The sequence below is a fragment of the Dermochelys coriacea genome, chromosome 7 (assembly GCF_009764565.3).
Source record: "Dermochelys coriacea isolate rDerCor1 chromosome 7, rDerCor1.pri.v4, whole genome shotgun sequence".
Taxonomy (NCBI): domain Eukaryota; kingdom Metazoa; phylum Chordata; order Testudines; family Dermochelyidae; genus Dermochelys; species Dermochelys coriacea.
Window position 1 is genome coordinate 97,913,729 of NC_050074.1, and position 18,959 is coordinate 97,932,687.

Sequence of the window (18,959 nt, forward strand, 5' to 3'; positions counted from 1 at the left end):
TTATTAAGACTGTTTATAATATTGTAATCAGAGGCCCAAATCAGGACCAGTACTGCATTGTGCTAGATGTTGCTCAACTACAGTCCAATCCTGAAAACATTTATGCATCTGAATCACTTTATATGCTAAAGTGATTTAAAATACAGATGCTATTTTAACATAAAACTGCATATCAGGAACTATAAAATTCACTGTTGACATATCACTTAGCCACAGAACACTTGCTGCACAAGTCATTTCATTTGTTTTGTATGTGTTTGTATACTGTATGTATATATATAATAACCAGTACAGACAAAGAAAGACAAAGCATGTGATCTAAGCATGAAATCTATATTATCCTTGTCTGTGGTTTTATTTTGTTGACTAAACACCTGTGTATGAGAAAAGGCCAGCAGAGCTTCTAAACACTTGCCAAACATTTTTTCACAAAAGGTGGCACATATCCTACTAAAGTAGTTTGGCCATAAGCCTGACATCTTTGTACGTTAAACACATCTGCTGAAGTAAATCCAAACACATGGATTGTCAGTGGAATTTTTGCAGCACAAGGAAGTCAGGCTCTGGCCCTTTAAACAACTGAAATATCATTATAAACAAATAACATTTAATGGGCCAAATGCTGGCCTTTATCAGGCCGAACTCCAATGAATGCAAAACCTGACCTCAGTGGGTGTTTGGCTTGCTACCCATTTAAATGCATAAAATTAATCAGGTTTCTTTCTTTCTAATAAAAAAGCTCATGTGGAGTTTGGCCCATAAGAAACATTGCACTAAAACCTTCATTAAACAGAAAATTATTGTTTTCCTAAGGTAGATATAAACTACATTGGCGAAGCTTAACACAATGCTACATGACAAACATGGAGAAATGTGTAAACAGCAGAGGCATTTATTCCCTATTACTTGTTACCAATCTCAGTTTTGTTTCAAAATTATGTCCAGCAAAGGTAGTCATTTATTTGCAAACTTCAAAATGTCACCAGTGGCTTGTTTCTATTCTCATGGGAGGCAGGGCAAAACGCCCATTAATTTCAATAGTTGCAAGGTTAGAGCCTTCTCTCCCATAGAAAGACAGTTAAATGTAATGAAGTGCTCTGTTTATTATCAGTGAACAGCCCAACAAAAAGTGTCATTTTTTGCTTAGCAGAACGAGAAGGAAAAAAAGTGGTCATGAAATAATATTTTGTTCCCAAATGACTCCATGGAAATGAAGGGTTACACACCAGGGCACAGTTTGGCAGGTTACCACTGAAGTTTCTTTGCATCCTTTTGCTAGTCTGAATCCACTTCTATCTTGCTTATTATTTTCAGGCTCTAAAGCCTTTTATTTAAAAACTCCTGTTTCAATTTAATATTAGTGTCCATGGTCCAACATGGTCCAAACGCTTTCCAGCAATCATATTTACCTTCAGATGACAGGGATTAAAGTACAAACAAAAAATCACCACAACCTGGTAAAATGTGATGCAAGGAAATAGTATAAATCCACCTAATGTGCTTTGATTTATTACAATTACTGGAATAATCTGAAGGATGGGATTTTTTTAGAGCCCTAAAAATAAAACATGTAGCCATCTCAGAGTCTGTGTGAACTATAAGTCTCTTTTGGGGCTCTGTTCGGCAGCTGAGACTATTAAAGGAGGAGCCTATTAAAAATGATACATTAAAACAATTTTATTCAGGAATTTTATTTGGGGGGAAGGATAGCTTAGTGGTTTGAGCCTACTAAATCCAGGGTTGTGAGTTCAATCCTTGAGGGGGCCATTTAGAGATCTGGGGCAAAAAAATTGGGGATTGTGCCTGCTTTGAGCAGAGGGTTGGACTAGATGGTCTCCTGAGGTCCCTTCCAACTCTCATATTCTATGACTACAAAGTAGGCAAAAGGACCATTTTTTCTATCTGAGCCACCAGCCACGGTTGAACGTGTCCATTATGATTAGCTCAGAGGCAGAAAATATTACGAGATAATAGTATACTAATCAATTATGACTAGCGCTATAAGGATGCATAGTTGCATACATGCTTGTGGCAAATGTCATTCTATCTGCTGGGGGGGGGGAAGAAGCGACAGGGAAGCAAAATATCATTACTTTTGTTATCGTCTTAGTAAAAGTGGGTGAATAAATGTTGTGTCTGCTCTGCTGATAAATTCTCATAATGATTTTGCAAAGCTGCCTTATATTATTGTTATTTACAAGACTTTCTTTTTCGGGGCATTTCCGCAGAGCACCACTAGGTGGCAACACGAACGCTTTAATGATCGTCCCACCGCTTTCCGAATCAGTGCAGAGGGATGAGGAGCTTTTCCTTATAGAGATGCTGGAACAATTTGTACAGCAGGGGTGCTAAGACCCATTGAACCAAACTGTAAACCCTGTATATAATGAAAACCACTTCCAGCCAGGGGGTGCAGCAGCAGCCCTGGTTCCAGCACCTATGTTCCCTGATGTTGTTCAGGCTGGGGATTCGGATATTTAAAACACACACACACAAATCAGGTTTCAGAGTAGCAGCCGTGTTAGTCTATATGCGCAAAAAGAAAAGGAGGACTTGTGGCACCTTAGAGACTAACAAATTTATTTGAGCATAAGCTTTGTGAGCTGCAGCTCACTTCATCGGATGCCTGCTCAAATAAATTTGTTAGTCTCTAAGGTGCCACAAGTACACAAAAATCAAGTTGCAAAAGCCAATCCATTGGCTGGAGTTGCAAGAAGACTGTATTGTTCTCTCAAGGTATGGCAATGAAAACTGGGTCAGTGCCGGGAAGGAAAAGATACCTAGTTCCAGACCCCCCCCCCCCCCAACAGTATCTACAACTCTTTAGTGACCTTTCCCCCAACTTTGTTCTGCTTGGCAGGGCGGCGGGGAGGTAGACCAGCAGCAGATAGCTCGAGGAGCTCTGCAAAGGGAGGACACGGCGCGAAGAGTCTTCATCGGGCATGGGCTCAAGAGGGACCCTTCAGCGGCCACTCGCTGAAGACAGTCACTTGGCGTCCCCGTTCGAGGCTAAGCCATCGCCTACCAACGCAGCGACTCCAGACAGGGAGACTATTGAGCAGCCTAAAATAATGGAGGGTCCCATACGCCTTAGTTTATTTCACGAGCTGTTAGTTGATCTAACTCTGTACTTTACACTTTCACATCTGACGCTGTACTGGGAGCCTTGGTAAGATTGTTTTGGAAATCATGTGCTGGCAAACACCGACAGCGTAAATATCACAAGAGTTTGGTCAACCCTTTTCCTCTGGTGGGTTTTAGTCACTCCGGGAATGAATGCATCAGTTAGTGTGAACGGTAAATAATTTTAGGAGCACTAATCATATATGCCAGCAATTGGCTTTGCTAGAGCGTCTCACGTAGCGTGGGTTTGATGTTGATATACTCCTGGGATGCTAAGGACAGCTGTGAGGAAAGCGCCGTAGGGTAAGTTGATCCACAAATTTAGTTTTGGAAAAAAATAAGCCACCATTTAATTGAAAATCGCAGGCCAGATAGCAGATCCCGGGTTGACAGGCAAATATGCTTTACACCACCATCGGGCCCTCTTACATTTGTGTCCCTAACTAATTACAAAAAAATCCATGATCAGAACAAAATAAAATGGTGCAATTTTGTGACATTTGGAGTCTCCTCCTCTAACTGAGGCCTAAAGCAAGCGACTTCGTTTATTTGCTGAAACAATCCATTGTCATGAAAATGGTTACAACGTTTATTTCTAATTCACTGCCCTAGAGCAGAGGCAGAGTTTTAAGTCTCACGTGTAGAGCTGCACGAAAAGGACTCGATACTGAACTTCAGGGAGAAAGTGACAGGTTTCAGAGTAGCAGCCGTGTTAGTCTGTATTCGCAAAAAGAAAAGGAGTACTTGTGGTACCTTAGAGACTAACAAATTTATTAGAGCATAAGCTTTCGTGAGCTCGATGAAGTGAGCTGTAGCTCACGAAAGCTTATGCTCTAATACATTTGTTAGTCTCTAAGGTGCCACAAGTACTCCTTTTCTTTTTAGGGAGAAAGTGTGTTGTGAGCAGTTTATTATTTTAATTAATATTAATCCGTTGATTGTAAATAGAAACTTATTTTGCTTAACCGAAATTAACCTTAAACCTATTGTCAGAATAAACACACCGACGTTATGCACCAAGAGGCTTAATTTTTGGTTTTTAGGATTTTTTGGACAAAGTCACCCACACACTTTCATCAGTGAGACTTTCACCATGTTCGAGAATCTCACTTTTCTGTCTCTGAGCATATTATTTGCAACTATAATCATTTTTTCTCCAAAACAATAAGAAGGGAGGGTCAGATCCTTACACAGGCATTTGCTACAATGGGGAGTTGAGGCTACTGGAGTGCAGGGCTGCTGGAACAATTTGTATAGTGCGATACAGGGTTTACAGTTTGAGTCAATGGCTATGATGGAAACCACTTCAAGCCAAGGGGTGCGGTAGCCCCCGTAATTCTATCACCTATGCGGATATCCCCTGTCTTTGGGATTAATCAAAATCAGATTTCCTTTAATAGTTGGGGGGGATCGATCCCCTTAACTCTTGTTTGGCTCTCCTGGGTGGGATAGGGCGCGTGGCCTCTAGGCTGCACACAGACAGGAGATCACCCACTTACAAAAAGTAGTTTTTCGGGGCACAGTTCGCTGTGGCTGTGCGATACCCAGGGAAAAGGGATTCTCCCTTAGGGCTCGGGTTGCCTAGTCCTGGACCAGAGGCAGATCGAGACCTGCCTTTTCTCCTCGCCCGGTTGACACCTGTAAGCCAAACAACCGGGGAGTCGCTATTAAGGGCTCGCTCCGGCTCCATCCTGATTTCCAGACCAGGCAGCTGACTAGCTGGCATCACACATGTGGGACTCCGCTGCCGCAAATGAAGCCCTTGCACAGCTGGTGCTCGCCTCTCCCCGGGCCCCCCTCTCACCGCGCCCGGCGCCGGCAGCCCCTTGCCCGCGGCACAGGGCCGGCATTGCTCGCCAGAGTCACGGGCTCGGGCACGCTTTGTTCTCTCCTGCTGTTCGTCCGGCCAGGCGAGAACCCCTGACGAGCCACCTCGAGAACCAAACACAGCCGCGCTCCTCCCGGCCACACGCTGGGCCCGAGCCGGGCTTTCTTCTGCCCCCGCAAGCCCGCTTGAGTCAACTGCTCCGCCAAGGCTGCGGGCTCCGGGCATTTGCGGTTGTTACCTGCTGGCAGAAGCGGACACTGCAGACCCCCCCCCCCTGCAGCTGCCCCTCTAGCCCGGGGAATCCGCCTTTGCTAAGATCGCCTGAGGAGGTTCTTTGATTAGTAACTTACTACAGCTTCAGGCTCCAACCGGGGGAAAGTGGAGGAACTTTAATCACGCCCCCCCCCACCTCTAGCGGCCTCTTTTCTAGCCCCTTCCTCCCTCGGGCTGCTGCTCCCGTCTTCTCTCCTCCAGCCGCTCTGTGAAGCCCAGGAGCATAACGGGGAGTGCGGGGATGAAATTAGGAATAGACACAAATAGGCTGGACCAAAGCAAACAGCAGGCAACCCTCTGCGTAGAGAGAGCTCTCGGAGCAGGGAAATTCCCAGGGCAGGAATTCTCCGCGTGACAAGGGGTTTTGAAAACTGGGTTGGCCGAAGTGCCGGCCCTGAAATGCCCAGCGAGGGGGAATCCGTCTGCGGGCGGAAGCGTGGGCCGGGCGTTACACTCACTTTTCCCGGCGTCTACGCCTGGAACAGCGGCTGGGGATATGAACATAACGTGGATGTTTCCCCCCCTCCCCCCCGCCAGCAATCAGCTGTAAAACCGCTGGCAAATGTTGATCTTTACGGTGCTGCCATTAAAAATCGAGGTTAAGGTGGCATTTAAATGCCCCGGGCTAGCTCCCCGCTCTCCGGGAGCTATTGCTGCAGCCTGTCTGCGGGCGCAGGAGGGGTTTCTTTGCCTCTGGAAGAAAAACTAGAAACGTAGGGGCCTGGCTGCACAGCCCAGGGGCGGGGGGGGGGGGGTGGATTAGCGGGGACTGCCCCAGTCTGTGCGCCGGGGGGGCCGTCCTGCCGCACTCCTAAGCGGGACAGACGGCGCTGTAATTAGGACAGGGATGGGCCCCTGTCCACCGCGAGAGGAACCCGCACGGTTTAATGCGGTGGGGAGGGATAACCCGGCTATAACTCAGTAAATGGGGGGGGGGATCGAAAGCTTAAACCCTGCGGCGATTGACAGGGCCACCCAGGACGCTGCTGAGCGGGGTCCCTGCTTGGTTTTACTCCCAGTCAAGGGGAGTTTTACCTGCCCCCTGGCCCGCGGGACAGGGCAATATTTAACACAGGGGGAAGGGGAAAGGCGAATTTCCTAAAAGATGAGTCTCAGAAGCCCTCTCCGGCGTTAAACCACGAAAGGGGTTGGGGTGGCAAGAGACTGCACGGTGGCAGGCTGCCGGGAGTGAAAGAGAAGCTGTAAGAGCGGCAATCAACCACAGGTAGAGCTCAGGGGGGAGGGCTCAAGGTCATCGGATATTTGGGGCCCTGCTCCTTGGCTGGCTGCTCTTGAACTCCGGTTGCAAAGCGTCAAGGCTTCACTTCTTCGCCAAGCCTTCCGCTTGCCCACCTGGCGCTGCAAACTCTCCTGCTGGGGGGTCGCGCTGCCAGGCTGTGGACTTTGAACTGATGCTGCTTTTTAATGTGTCCTGTCTCATGGAAGCGCCAAAAGAAAAGATATAAAACACTGTAAAAGCAGTTTTATCACGCCGTGGGGTCTGCAGAGATAAGAGCCATATATTTCCTTCAGGAAAACTTCGGGGTATTAGATCGCACGAAAGTCAATAAACAGGACAAATGTACAATTAATGAGTAACAAGTGTCATTGATGACGGATATAAATTATTCTCCAAGCTCAGAGCAATGTTTTAGCGTGAAGACGAGGGGCTGTAAGGAGGATTTCTCATCTCAGTATTGGATTGTGTTTTATTTATGGCAGAATTTTCAAAGAACCCAACTGACAGGCGCAGGAAAGAGAGAGAGAGAGAGAGAGAGAGAGAGAAGAGAAAATTAGCAAAAACTGTAATTTCCTCCCTATAAAACATGCATAGGCTAGTGATCGCTGGAAATAAACGTGCTTCCTTGTTGACAGTTTACGAAGGCGCAATTGTGATCAGGCGCTGGAAGAAACTTTTCACAATCCCAGAACAAAAAGGGAGGTACTGGGAAATTTCAAGGCATACCTGATCCCTCAATTTCACGTCCGAAGTCAAACCTACTCCTAGGACATGCGCAAAGTTTATTTTGTCTTAAATGCTGACTTAACATTTTAATTTCAATCTAAGGCTGCCAAAGCGGTTGAGTCTTTGCATTGCGGGGGGACGGGGGGGCGGAGGGGGAGGAAGAGGGTTAGAAGCCGTGGAGAAAGGTAACGTGCGTTAGATGTCATTACACTTCACACGCTCACCGATATTAGTGATGGGACGAGCCTGTCTGTGCACACTGGCAGCTGCGTGTGCAGGATGCAATGGAAGTAGTCTGGAGGTAATAAACTGAAAGGCCTGAACCTCCCAGCCTGGAACTATGAAGTGACGGTCAGGCTGAGCCAGTCCATTGTTTCTTCACAAAGAACTGGCTGACAAGGTCCCTGGGCTTGTTGAGTGTGGGGTGGTGCCTTGCTCTCTCGGCCTGGCTGTGGGCTCTTCATGACTCTAGATGTCCCTGTGTCTCCTAAAGGGAGCTCTTCCCAACACAAGGCCAATTGTGGCCGTGTTACAGAGAGCAGGAGACGTCAGAGCATCTGTCCCCTCTCTATTAAGCGCCTTGTTTTCCTTCATTACTGTTTGCTGATGGGTTTGCCCCTGCCTGTTGCAAAATGGGAACAGAGTCTGTAGCTCGTCCCCACTTAGTGGACAGCAAACTATTTCCTTTCTGTAAGGGGGCTCCACTTATGCATGTGTGGGACCCGCCAAGGGTCTCTGAGTAAACTTGTGACTACACGGCGCACGGAGCAGGTCAGTGTTTCACACACTAACAACACCACAACCTGAAACACTCCAGAGACCACGGAAAACTATTGTCTGTTCTGTTGCTGGGTCTCAGTGATAACCTGGGCATCCCATACAACCATCTCTTCCTACAGTGGTCCCGATATGTCTCGTCACTTTTATTGCACCTTCCTCCGAATTAAACATACTCCAAGGAACTTTTTAAAGAGGACAAATGCGGAGAACATGTGAACGGGGCAATTCTTTCTATAATTCAACCCGGGGGCGGCGGGAGTGAGGGGGAAATTCTGTCCCTATCTACTGTTCTATAGTGCACATGGGGACCCTGTCAAAACGCCCCTGGGCTTCGATCATCTAGGTAAACGAGCACATTGGGGTGATCTTTAAACAGAATAATCCAAACTACGGTACAAAGCAAGTGCGAATCCTCAGTGGTGCAAGCAAAGGGAAACGGGAACAGGGCTCTCCCACTTCCTTCCACTTTAACAAGAAAATGCTTCTCTCTGCTCCAAGCGCCTGGAACAGAAAGTCACCTGGCACCAGGTGAATCTCAACCCCAAGACCAGCCAGGAGCGCACATTCTCAACACCCGCTGAGCTGGCCTGAGCTCCTGGATGATGTTCTAAAGGGCAGGTTCAGTTCGTGGGGGAGAGGCTGGATGGTCACCAGCGCTTGTTTCCCTTTAAGGGATGAGATCCGTGCGAAGGGACTCGGAATTGGAGCCCACTTAGGTGTCAGTTTCTCCTCCAACAACTAGAAAAAGCAAGTGAGATGTTTCCTTTGTTAATCTGTCCTGTGTAATTAAAATAACTCCGGAAGACCTGGCACTGGATCTCTGCTCTCCGGGGAATTATAGTTTTCTGCCTGTATCTATTATTTTAATTAAAGCACGATTCCCATCACCCGTGGGGCGGCTTTTCTATATTTTTCTGGAACTGAAATGGTCAATGAATGAAAAATCGATATTCATAGAGGGGGAAATATCAGTTCCACTCCAGGAGAATAGCACCACTCGCCTATCACTTCAGGTCCCCCTGCACTGCTAAACACTGGAAATATATTTCTGTAATGGCTCAAATGACTTTCATCTCCACAAATCACCTAAACCCTGGGGATGCATTCTCCCAGCTAAATTCTGCCAGTATCAAAGTATCCAGCAGTCACTATGGTTGAGTAGCAAACTGAAGCCAGATTGTTCTCTCACACATACGATTATTTAAATACTAGTGGGCCGGGGGGAGGGAGGAGAGAGGAAAACCGGATAAAAATCACACATCACTACAAGGGAAACAATCTAACGTGCAAATAGAAATATCAGAGAGAGAGAGCGAGCGCGCGAAACCCACCGGACAGGTAAAGGGAAAAAGAAAACCGAAAAGGATTCTCTCCGGTAAGAAGAAAAACACTTAACCAGTCACTTTTCGGAAAAGTCAAAAAGAATAATAAACCAGCTTAGCGCACCTGGAACCTCTTTAGCATACCCAAACAGCGGAAGGAAAAAATGACCAACTCATTCTCAATGGGAATCAAATCTGGGACATCGTAAAGCGGATTTAGGAATCTTCACAGCTTAGATATGAATTTGCAGTGCATGATGCTGTATGAATATACATTTCCTCTGTACAATCCTTTAAGCGCCAAACAGCAAAGCCTGAACCTAACATTTAGTTGTACGCCATTAAAAGAGCTGAAAGAAGATGACATTCACCGTCTCTTTTTAAATACAAATTCTAATTATAGTATTTATAAAACAGATGACCCGGGATACAAAGCTGATGACACTCTAAAGAGGCCTTAACAATTTCCTTGCTTTTTTCAGCTCCTTGCAAATATTACATACGATGGTGTGCATAACAGGATGGACGGATAGTGACAACACAACGTCAGAGTAGCTAAAATAAAGATCATTGGTCTAGTCGAAGTTTTTAATTCCAGAAATGTATTTTAATATAATGAAGATAGTAATTTCAAGACAAACAACTACTCTTCAACTATTATATGTCCTGATCATACATTTAATTACTGCATTTGATACGTTTAATAAATTCAAGTATACATTTAATATTATTTATATTTAAATTTATATGTTTAAATTTAATATGCATCATCATTTGCTTCATTTGGAAATTTTAAAAAACTTTAGAACGTTTCATTTCTCTGTTAGCTGTAGTTCACGCTATTTTTCCTGTGCTAATAATGTATTCACAACATACATGAAAAGTCATTCAAAAATAAACTAAGAAAGCACCCTTTTAAAAATAAATCCCTCCAAATGTATTTTCCAACAATATCTATTCTTTTTTTTCCACATGTTCTTAACAACTAAGAATGTTTTCGATTAAGAAACAATCTTTGAACTGGTTTATGTTTCTGCAAATGCACTTTAAAATATTGCGAGTTCACGTATAAAGCACTTTTATTATTTAAGAGACATTCTTTCAGTTTGACCATAGCAGACCACATGCAGCCACCAGTATTTAAGCAGACGTCCCCAACTGATTTCAGTGGAGAATTCTACTTAAAACCTGATGGCAAGACATGTGCAATCAAACTTAATCCTAAACTAGAATACTTTAAAAATACTTTCAAAATTCAAATCTAATAAATACTGAGCAGTTTAAAGAGTATAGAGAACTAATTATCAGTTAAATAGAGAGTGGTACATTGAAAACTAATTATCAGGTAAACAGCATCCAAAAGCCCACGTTGCACCGGCATAGTTGCCCCTGAATTACAATCGGCCCAAACTGTAAACGACCAAAGAACTACAAGAGCGTATTTCATTCCCAAACAGAAGCAAGCCTTGCTCGATTAGTCAAAAGTCTGGTTCTTCTGCTTTAAACGCCTTTGTACAGATACGATTGACAACTAAGAAGCACGTTCTAGGAAGTGAGGGGCACTAGTGCTGTAGAGATCACATCATCTATATTTTATATCACAGAGAACGCTGGGCACAGTCCACTACACATTTGTGAGCAATCCTTCCATACCCTAGAAATGCATCCGATGAAGTGAGCTGTAACTCACGAAAGCTTATGCTCTAATAAATTTGTTAGTTTCTAAGGTGCCACAAGTACTCCTTTTCTTTTTGCGAATACAGACTAACACGGCTGCTACTCTGAAACATACCCTAGAATGTATCTAACAGTTAGAATTGACAGTCTGTGTGACAAATGTAAACAGCCTGAAGTATTGTTTAGTCGAATCATCAAGAGAAAAAGGCAAATCTAATGCTCAGATACATGATGTGATACTTTTTATTAGCTCTTCTATTTAGGTTCCATGACTTAACTAAATATTTTGAACAGAGAAAAATATAACAGAAAAATAAAACGAACGAAGTTGTAATTTGCTGCTGTTAGCTGGTTTTCTATGAATCAGGGTTAAACTAATGCATTACTGATTTGAGCTCAAAATCTGCATTATTTCGATCTGATAAAATGTGTGCTGATATTTTTTTCTGATTTCCTTCTAAAGCTTTAGCCTAACTAAACTCCCATTCATTTGGATTTATTTAGTCGTTTGAAAGATATATCAGTGGGTAAATTTACAGCCATTTAAAGTACCTTGACTTTATAATAAAATCTTCATTTAGTCTTGCTCTTCTCCCGAGTGACGTCAATGCAAAGTGGAGGACCAGCGTGCCAATCCATTGGCCAATCCGAGCTGCCCCTGAAGGGGGTTCCTCCAATCAGAGAGCGCGTCTTGCAGGTGGCTGTGCGGTTATCTGTGTATCTTGTACAGCTCTGGTCTCAGCTCTGAGTCAATTTCCCAGGGAAGGAACTCTGCCTGTAACTACCAAAAAACAAACAAAAAATCATCAAAACCACTCACCCTTCCGAATCCTCTGATTTCCTAGTGGATTTTCAATCCGGGCTCAGCAACCAAAGTCGTCCAGGGACACTGCCAGCTGAGGTCTGTTTTGACCGAGACTTTTTGCCTCCCTCTCCTTTGCAATATTTTCCTGCCTCATTTTTGTTTTCCTCCTGACTGAAACTTTACAGTGTGCATTGCTGCAGCTGCAAGTCCTGGCAGAGCCGAGGCGATCGCTTGCTACTCAGCACAAAACTTTGTTACTCAGTGGTATTTTGATTTTTTTTTTAAGACTAACGAGCCCGTGGCTGGCGCTGCGCGTGTGGGTTAAGAATAAAACAGCTGGCTTTTTTATATCTCTATATATAGATTTATTGATGATCACAAATGTTAGCTGTGGGGCAGATGGATACTAATCGCCAGAGTGCATTTGTTCTGAGCAGTACACCGCTGGCTGCTCTGCATAACATGGCTGAAATGAAGACGTCTCTATTCCCCTACACCCTGCAGAATCCCTCCAGCTTCAAAGCACCAGCCCTGGGCGGACTGAACACACAGATCCCCTTAGGGACGCCGCACGGAATAAGCGACATCCTGGGGAGACCTGTTGGAACCACCAGCAACCTCCTCACCGGGCTTCCCCGGATTAATGGACTGGCTACCTCAGCAGGGATGTATTTTAACCCCGCAGCTGTGTCCAGGTACCCAAAGCCCTTGGCAGAGCTGCCTGGGCGACCTCCCATCTTCTGGCCGGGAGTTATGCAGGGATCTCCCTGGAGAGATCCGAGAATCGCCTGTCCTGGTAAGTGAGGGTGCATCTGATCCTAGAAGGGAGCAGGGAGTGATGGGGGAGGCGTTGAAGGATCCAATACATTTGTGTGGGGCAGAGTTTGTTTTTGGAATTTTTTTTTTCTGTCGTGAAATCAGATTTTTTATTAAGGCCCCTTTGGTAAAGGTAATTTTGAAATCCGCCCCCTCACCCGGTAGTGTTTTCTACTGTCTGGCTCCGCCAGGAGATTGTAGAGGTCGCTTTTAGAGTCGGGATCTTTCTCGATTTCTTAGATACAAAGGCAAATATGTAAGGAGCTATCATAACTATCTAATCTTGATGGTGGAGGTGAGAAATACCACTGACAACAATGGGTGGATAAAGATGTAAACCTGTCTGTGATACTGAGCAGTATAGACTTATAAACACAGGGGCATGTGCTCTCAGAATTGCAATACATGAAACAGTATCATAACCCCACACTGTTCAAAATAATAAACTAAAAACTGTAGCCTAACTTCACCATCACATGTCTTATTATCATTTACATGCCGTTTCAGCAGTTTCGTGATGTCACTTACAATACGATTCTGCTAGATATTACAGGGCGAAATCCTGCTCCCAGTTACAGTGGTTGAAATCCGGAGTAACGTAATTCAAACCAAGGGGATTTTTCTAGTTTTATATTGGAGAACAGATTCTGGCACTGAGATTAGATGTAATCTCTAGTAATTGACGGGGATATTTTCTCCTGTTTGCAGCCCAGACTGGAATGGTTCTGGACAAAGACGGAAAGAAGAAACACTCAAGACCAACTTTCTCAGGGCAGCAGATTTTTGCTTTGGAGAAAACGTTTGAACAAACTAAATACTTGGCAGGACCTGAGAGAGCTCGTCTGGCCTATTCGTTAGGAATGACAGAAAGTCAAGTTAAGGTAAGAAGCCCCGTTTTATACACCAGAATCGTCTCTGAGTAAAGATTATTTTATTAATGGATTCACAGATGTTGAAAGATGAAACTAGCACGTAACTGAAGTATACCTGCTTCTTCAGATCACAATTTACTGAATTAACAGACCCTGTGGGAGTATTAAAATTATGACAGGAGATATAACCTAAAGTTCTGATTTACTTTAATTGCAAGAGTAATATTTTATTTTCTGGACAACACAATCATAACTTTTCACAATTGGTTTAATTCCTTACAATGATGCAAAAATATATAAAAAACGCTTCTAGGTTATTTATAATTAAAATAATATTTTTATATGTAATAGATTTTACCTTTGTGTTTTTAAAGTTCTTTTGCATGGTCTTAAATATACAGAGTCCTTAGTTTTGAAAATCATTTACAAACTACTCAAGTGAAATGGTTTCACATTTCTCAATATTCCAGAGTTCCGTGTGGGATATTAGATGTGTGTCTATTTTGTTTAAACACAATAATATTGGGAAATATTTTGGCAGTGTTGAACTATTGTATACTGGGTTATATATAATTTGACTGTGAACTATTTTCTCGGCCATTCGCTTTTCAAAAGAATATTATTCTCCAATGCTACCAAAATTCCATTTGAACGACAATTAATTTTGGCTTCATTGTAACAAAAGGGAAGCCGGGAATAGGACACTATATTCCTTCGCCTGACATTGTCAAACCATAAAGATTCAGTTTGAATGAGCTATGTTATGGAGAGGCAGTGCAATTACTTTACACAAACATACACATTTCTCTACAGTTATCCTGTTGCAGTCTAGCCAGTTTTTAATACTTTTATGTACAGTGTTTGGCCTTTATGTTATTGTTTGAGAGTCAAAAGTGATGATCCCCTTTCATATAAAGTGACTGAATTTTTAATAGTACATAAACGATCCTGCTGTCTTATGAGACGGAACCAGTGATGTTAAAGGCTATACGCACCCAACTTTACTGTTTAAACAGGAACCGCCAAAGGCAAGCAATAGTCCAGACAGAAAGTGAAACCAAGTTTTCTGAAGGGCGCTCTAAGTGTGTATGTAGGGAGGGTTGCAAATCTGCAGGAGGTTGGGTTGTTGGAAAGAGAGTTACAGCTAAGGGTTTTTTTCCCCCTCTTATACTGGGTCTCCAACAGGTGTGGTTTCAGAACAGAAGGACGAAATGGAGAAAGAGGCACGCAGCAGAAATGGCCTCCGCTAAGAAAAAACACGATTCAGAGACGGAGAAGCTGAAGGAGAGCTCAGATAATGAGGACGATGATGAATATAACAAACCTCTGGACCCCAACTCAGACGATGAAAAAATCACGAGGTTATTGAAAAAGCACAAATCCACAAATTTAGCCCTTATCAGCCCCTGCAGTAACAACTCGGATACTTTGTGATAAAGGGCAAGAGACCCTAGCCAACAAGACTGACTGCTCCCTAAGGCGCTTTATAAAAGCTGAAATAACCAGGGTATAAAACATTATAAAGAAGAATTGTAACTGGATGTTTAAAAGTGATGTGTTGTACAGCCTAAGATGTATGTGAAATGTATATATTTTTTACAGAATAAGTTATGAAATTATCTTCCTTCTCATTGATGTAAATCGCAGAGGAATCCTTCCAACGTTCCTTTATTTGTTTTTTAACTTTCTCCGCTCTCCCCCCTTCTTTCTTGCCAATTTCCTGCTCTAACAATCAGATTTTGTTACTGTTTTGTATGGATCACCGACTGCAGCTCAGCCACTTTGTATATAGGAAATTTCAGAGTTTTGTGATGTATATTTCTAGTGTAAAAATGGCTCTTTTATTTCACCCTCCCCTCTCATTGAGCTTTTTGGCAGTTTTAGTTTCTTCCTCTCTACGGATTTTATGCTCTATTACATCAGAAAAACAACCAAAAAGACAGACAAAGCTGGACACTTGATTTTAAATTGGATTAAAACTATTGCCTCCACGTCGGTTGGAAAGACTTTGTATAAATCAATAAATTATTTAACAAGCTTCTCCTTTACCGCGTTCCCCCCGATGTTTTGTTTCTTCTTCCATCTCACCCCCTCACCCACACGTTCTTCACAATAAGTAGGGATTTTAAACCCCCTTGGACAGTTGGGGTCCCGCCTCGGCCAACGGGGAGGGCGGTGTTCGGTGTGCTAGCTGAAGTCAACCCCGGGGGGGGGGAAGTAATTTGTAGTTTTAGAAGTAAAGATGTTTTAGCGCGTGGCTTGTGGGTTTGTTTTGAAACCTCAGCCAGGTCCGGTAATATTTCGAGGGTTTATTTTGGGGGCGGGGGGGGGGGCGGAAGAAGTGGTTGGAGTTAGAAGCTCGCCCAACTGTTGCAGGGTAACTTCGCGTTGCTGTGTCACAGGGGTGGGGACTGGGAACGTTTTCAGGGGGCTCGCGTCCGGACTGAGCTCCGAAGCGAGAGACTCAGTCGGCTCCTCTGCCCCTGTCCGGTCCGGAGCGTCTCCTCGCATAGTGAGCCGCTGTATTGGAAATCCGAGCGGACCCCGCCGGTGACAAGGGCAAGGTACAGGAGCTCGAGTGGAAAGCAAGGGGTGGATTCGGGCTGTACGGCTCAGACACTGCCAGTTTGGAGGCTGGGGTGGTAAGAGCTTGCCCCGAGCGCTTACCCTGGCCAGTGCTTCACCGTGTGTGAGAAATAGCAGCCGTTCACCTTCCCTTTTAATCGTTGGCTGAGTTATTGGCTTGTTTTTTTGCGTTTCGTTTCATTAAATCCTAATGCACCAGATGAAACACGCGAGGGAACCAACCCCTCCCCTGGGCTCCCCGAAGCCAGCTCCAAGGAATGCAGGGTCGGGCCTTAGTCCGCCACCAGCCTTTCCGACCCGCCGCTCGTGGGCTTAGGGCCCCAAAGTCATTGGTTACGACCATTGCTGGGAGCAGAGCGGTTTGCAGAAATAACCCCTCTCTCAGATTCAAGCTCCTTTCATGGGTTGGAGGTTAGATTTTCAAAAGTAGCTGCCTTACATGAGAAGCTGAGAGGCTCAAAGAACAGTCTCAGCCACCTACCAATTGTTGCTTCCTCTGCAAAACTGGCTGGCTCTGATTTGGTACTAATATTTTAAATCCTTTGTCAATTTACACCCGAAGCAAGGAGGTTAGAGGATCTGAACTTGTGATCTGAGCCAGACTTTGCTAACTCGCTTTTAGAGCTTATTTTGTAAGAACTAAAAGCTCTGCGCATCTGGGGGGAAAAAGCGAAGGGGCAGAGACAGACACCACTTTCTGCAACTCTATGATTATTGTTTTGTAAATCACCGATTTCCATTTGTTCACCGCTTTTTGTGCCTTTTCTTTTTTCCAAACTTGCTGCTGCTGAACGTGCGGAGCACAGTGCTGGAAAAGCAGGCCCGTGGGGGAAAGGGTTTGCTCAGGTTTGGCTTGCCAAGAACTGGGACGTTCCTTCCGCGGTTTATTGTGGCCATTCTCCCAGTCCATGAAAAATATTCTATTAAAATAGAGTAAGCGAATGTGAGTGAGTTCCCTCAGCCGAGCCAACGGAGATGGGGGGCGAAGGGTGCCACTGGTTCTGTGCACAGAAGGGAAAATCACACTGGTCCCTGAAAGAAAGAGGAAGCCAGATTCCCAGAATGGGATGAGCGGGAGGAAGAGTTATGTCCACTATGTACGTATAAATTCATCTTCACACACCTGTTCAGAAAAGCTCGGTCGTTTGTCTTCGGTGAGTGCACCAAACATCACATTTCCCAGCCTCTAAAGGGGGAGCGCACCAAAAGTTGCAAAACTTAAAATGCGTCCCTGTCACGTACCAAAAGAAAGAAACAACATCTTTCCAATGTATCTGTACTCCAGAGGAGGGAGAGAGAGTGTAGTATCTCTCTTTCGTTTATATAAAATCGAAAACATCCTACAAGCAGCTACCAAACTACATATTTAACGGCTAAACTTCTTGGGAGATAGTTGCAGTGTAAGACGTCGTTTTCCCAACAGTAAGCGGTAGTCATCTGTTAGATTCACGTAGGTACTAGTTAGTTAGCTTAACGCCCATTGTTATCTTGACACCATCCCAGAGGCAGAAGCCTACAGGGCCAACTTCTTGATCTTGCCAGTAGAACGGTAGAAATAGGATTTCTTTTTGGTGCTACCTTTATAGGAAACCGTGGGTACTGAAAGCTTGCGGCTGTGTCTTTCCAGCTAATCGGTGATTTTTATTTAGAGGACACCGATCATTTTACAAAATATTTACATTTTGGTTTGGACAATTCAGAAGTGGTTAAGGAGGAAAGGACAAGAGGCATCAAACCTGCTGGCGGGAGAGAGATGCTCCCACAGCGGTACAGTGAGTGCTTCGTGAGGAGGACACGATCAGCAGGGTTTTTGTTTTTTTGTAGCTGGGCTCTGTGACTATTCAAGGGCCTTAAGAGTCTAGGCCAGTTTCATTGTTAGGTTTTTTTAAATGAATGAGACATTCTTTCTGCTTCTCAGCTGCTGTTTTGCAATCTGAGCAAATGCAATGGGCTACACAGAAAAGCCAAGCAGGGCCCTTCTTTACTTGCCAGGCAGCCAGGAAAAAAAAAAAGAAAAGAAAAGAAAGGAAACTCGTTTCCAAATGCTGGGAGTCCTTAAGTTTTCCCTGCGATGATTCAGTCCCTGATCACTTTAAAGAAAGCCACTTGGATAGGAGCAGTGTCTGGCAACCGCTTTAGCTTCAACAAAACGGGGTTTCTCCAGCATTAAAGCTGGACCATTTAAAGCAACATAATAGGTGCCTCTTGTGAGACCCCACAGCGCCTTGGCTCAGAACTGGGCGTTTGGGCCCCATCCCGCGGTCCACTGGCCTTTTGAGTGAGCGAAGCCTGTGGGATCGGACCCTTTGTGACTCTCTTTACATCTCACACCCAGCCAGGCAGCAGCATGAATTGGGCCCCGCAGTGAACACAAGCGTTGCGCCTAAGTGCGAGCCTGCGCGGCCCGGCCGGTTCCCAGCCTTCTGCGAGCCGAGGCTTTGAGCGCCCCGCTCCGCGGGCAGGACGCCAGGAGCCTCCCGGGCGGTGCAGCCTCCCGAGCCCAGCCCAGACGCCAGAGCTGGAGTCTCTGCCCCCCCCGAAGGCAACAGGCTCCGCTGGGCAGGGGCGTCTCCGGCTGCAGGGAGCCCCGGGACCAGGATCGGGCCCGCTCCGGGAGACGCGCAGGGCTGGGTCCGGGCGGCCTCCCCGCCTAGCTTGGAGCGCTGCCCGGGGCCTGGCGCGGCGAGGTTTGGGGGCCGCACCGGCTGACCACGCGGCCCCGGAGCCCCACCGACAGCTCCGAAGCAGCGCCCGGCCGGGCTCCGGCCTTAGCCGCCGACCTGGCGGGGGAGAAGTGGGAGAGCCGCCGCCGCCTTGCGCGGATCTCCGGCCGGGGCAGATTCACCTCCCTGCGCCCCTCTCCCGGGGCGGGGAAAGCGGCCTGCCCTTCGCCTGCACCCCCAGGGCCGCC

The 18,959-nt window shown here is 45.4% G+C and overlaps 1 protein-coding gene across 2 annotated transcripts in view; it reads left to right on the plus strand.

The window, feature by feature from the left end:
• Positions 1-11,657: 11,657 nt before the first annotated feature.
• The window catches only part of NKX6-2 (NK6 homeobox 2), a 36,981-nt gene continuing 29,679 nt past the window's right edge, over positions 11,658-18,959 (plus strand). Inside the window, exons 1-3 of one of the 2 annotated variants that reach the window (XM_038409265.2) lie at positions 11,658-12,570; positions 13,299-13,471; positions 14,648-15,510. In XM_038409265.2, the coding sequence (XP_038265193.1) occupies positions 12,156-12,570; positions 13,299-13,471; positions 14,648-14,896 (837 nt within the window). In that variant the 5' untranslated portion in view covers positions 11,658-12,155 and the 3' untranslated portion in view covers positions 14,897-15,510. Of the gene's footprint in view, positions 12,571-13,298; positions 13,472-14,647; positions 15,511-18,959 lie in introns of those variants that run through there. The other variant, XM_043519356.1, reaches the window with a different exon arrangement.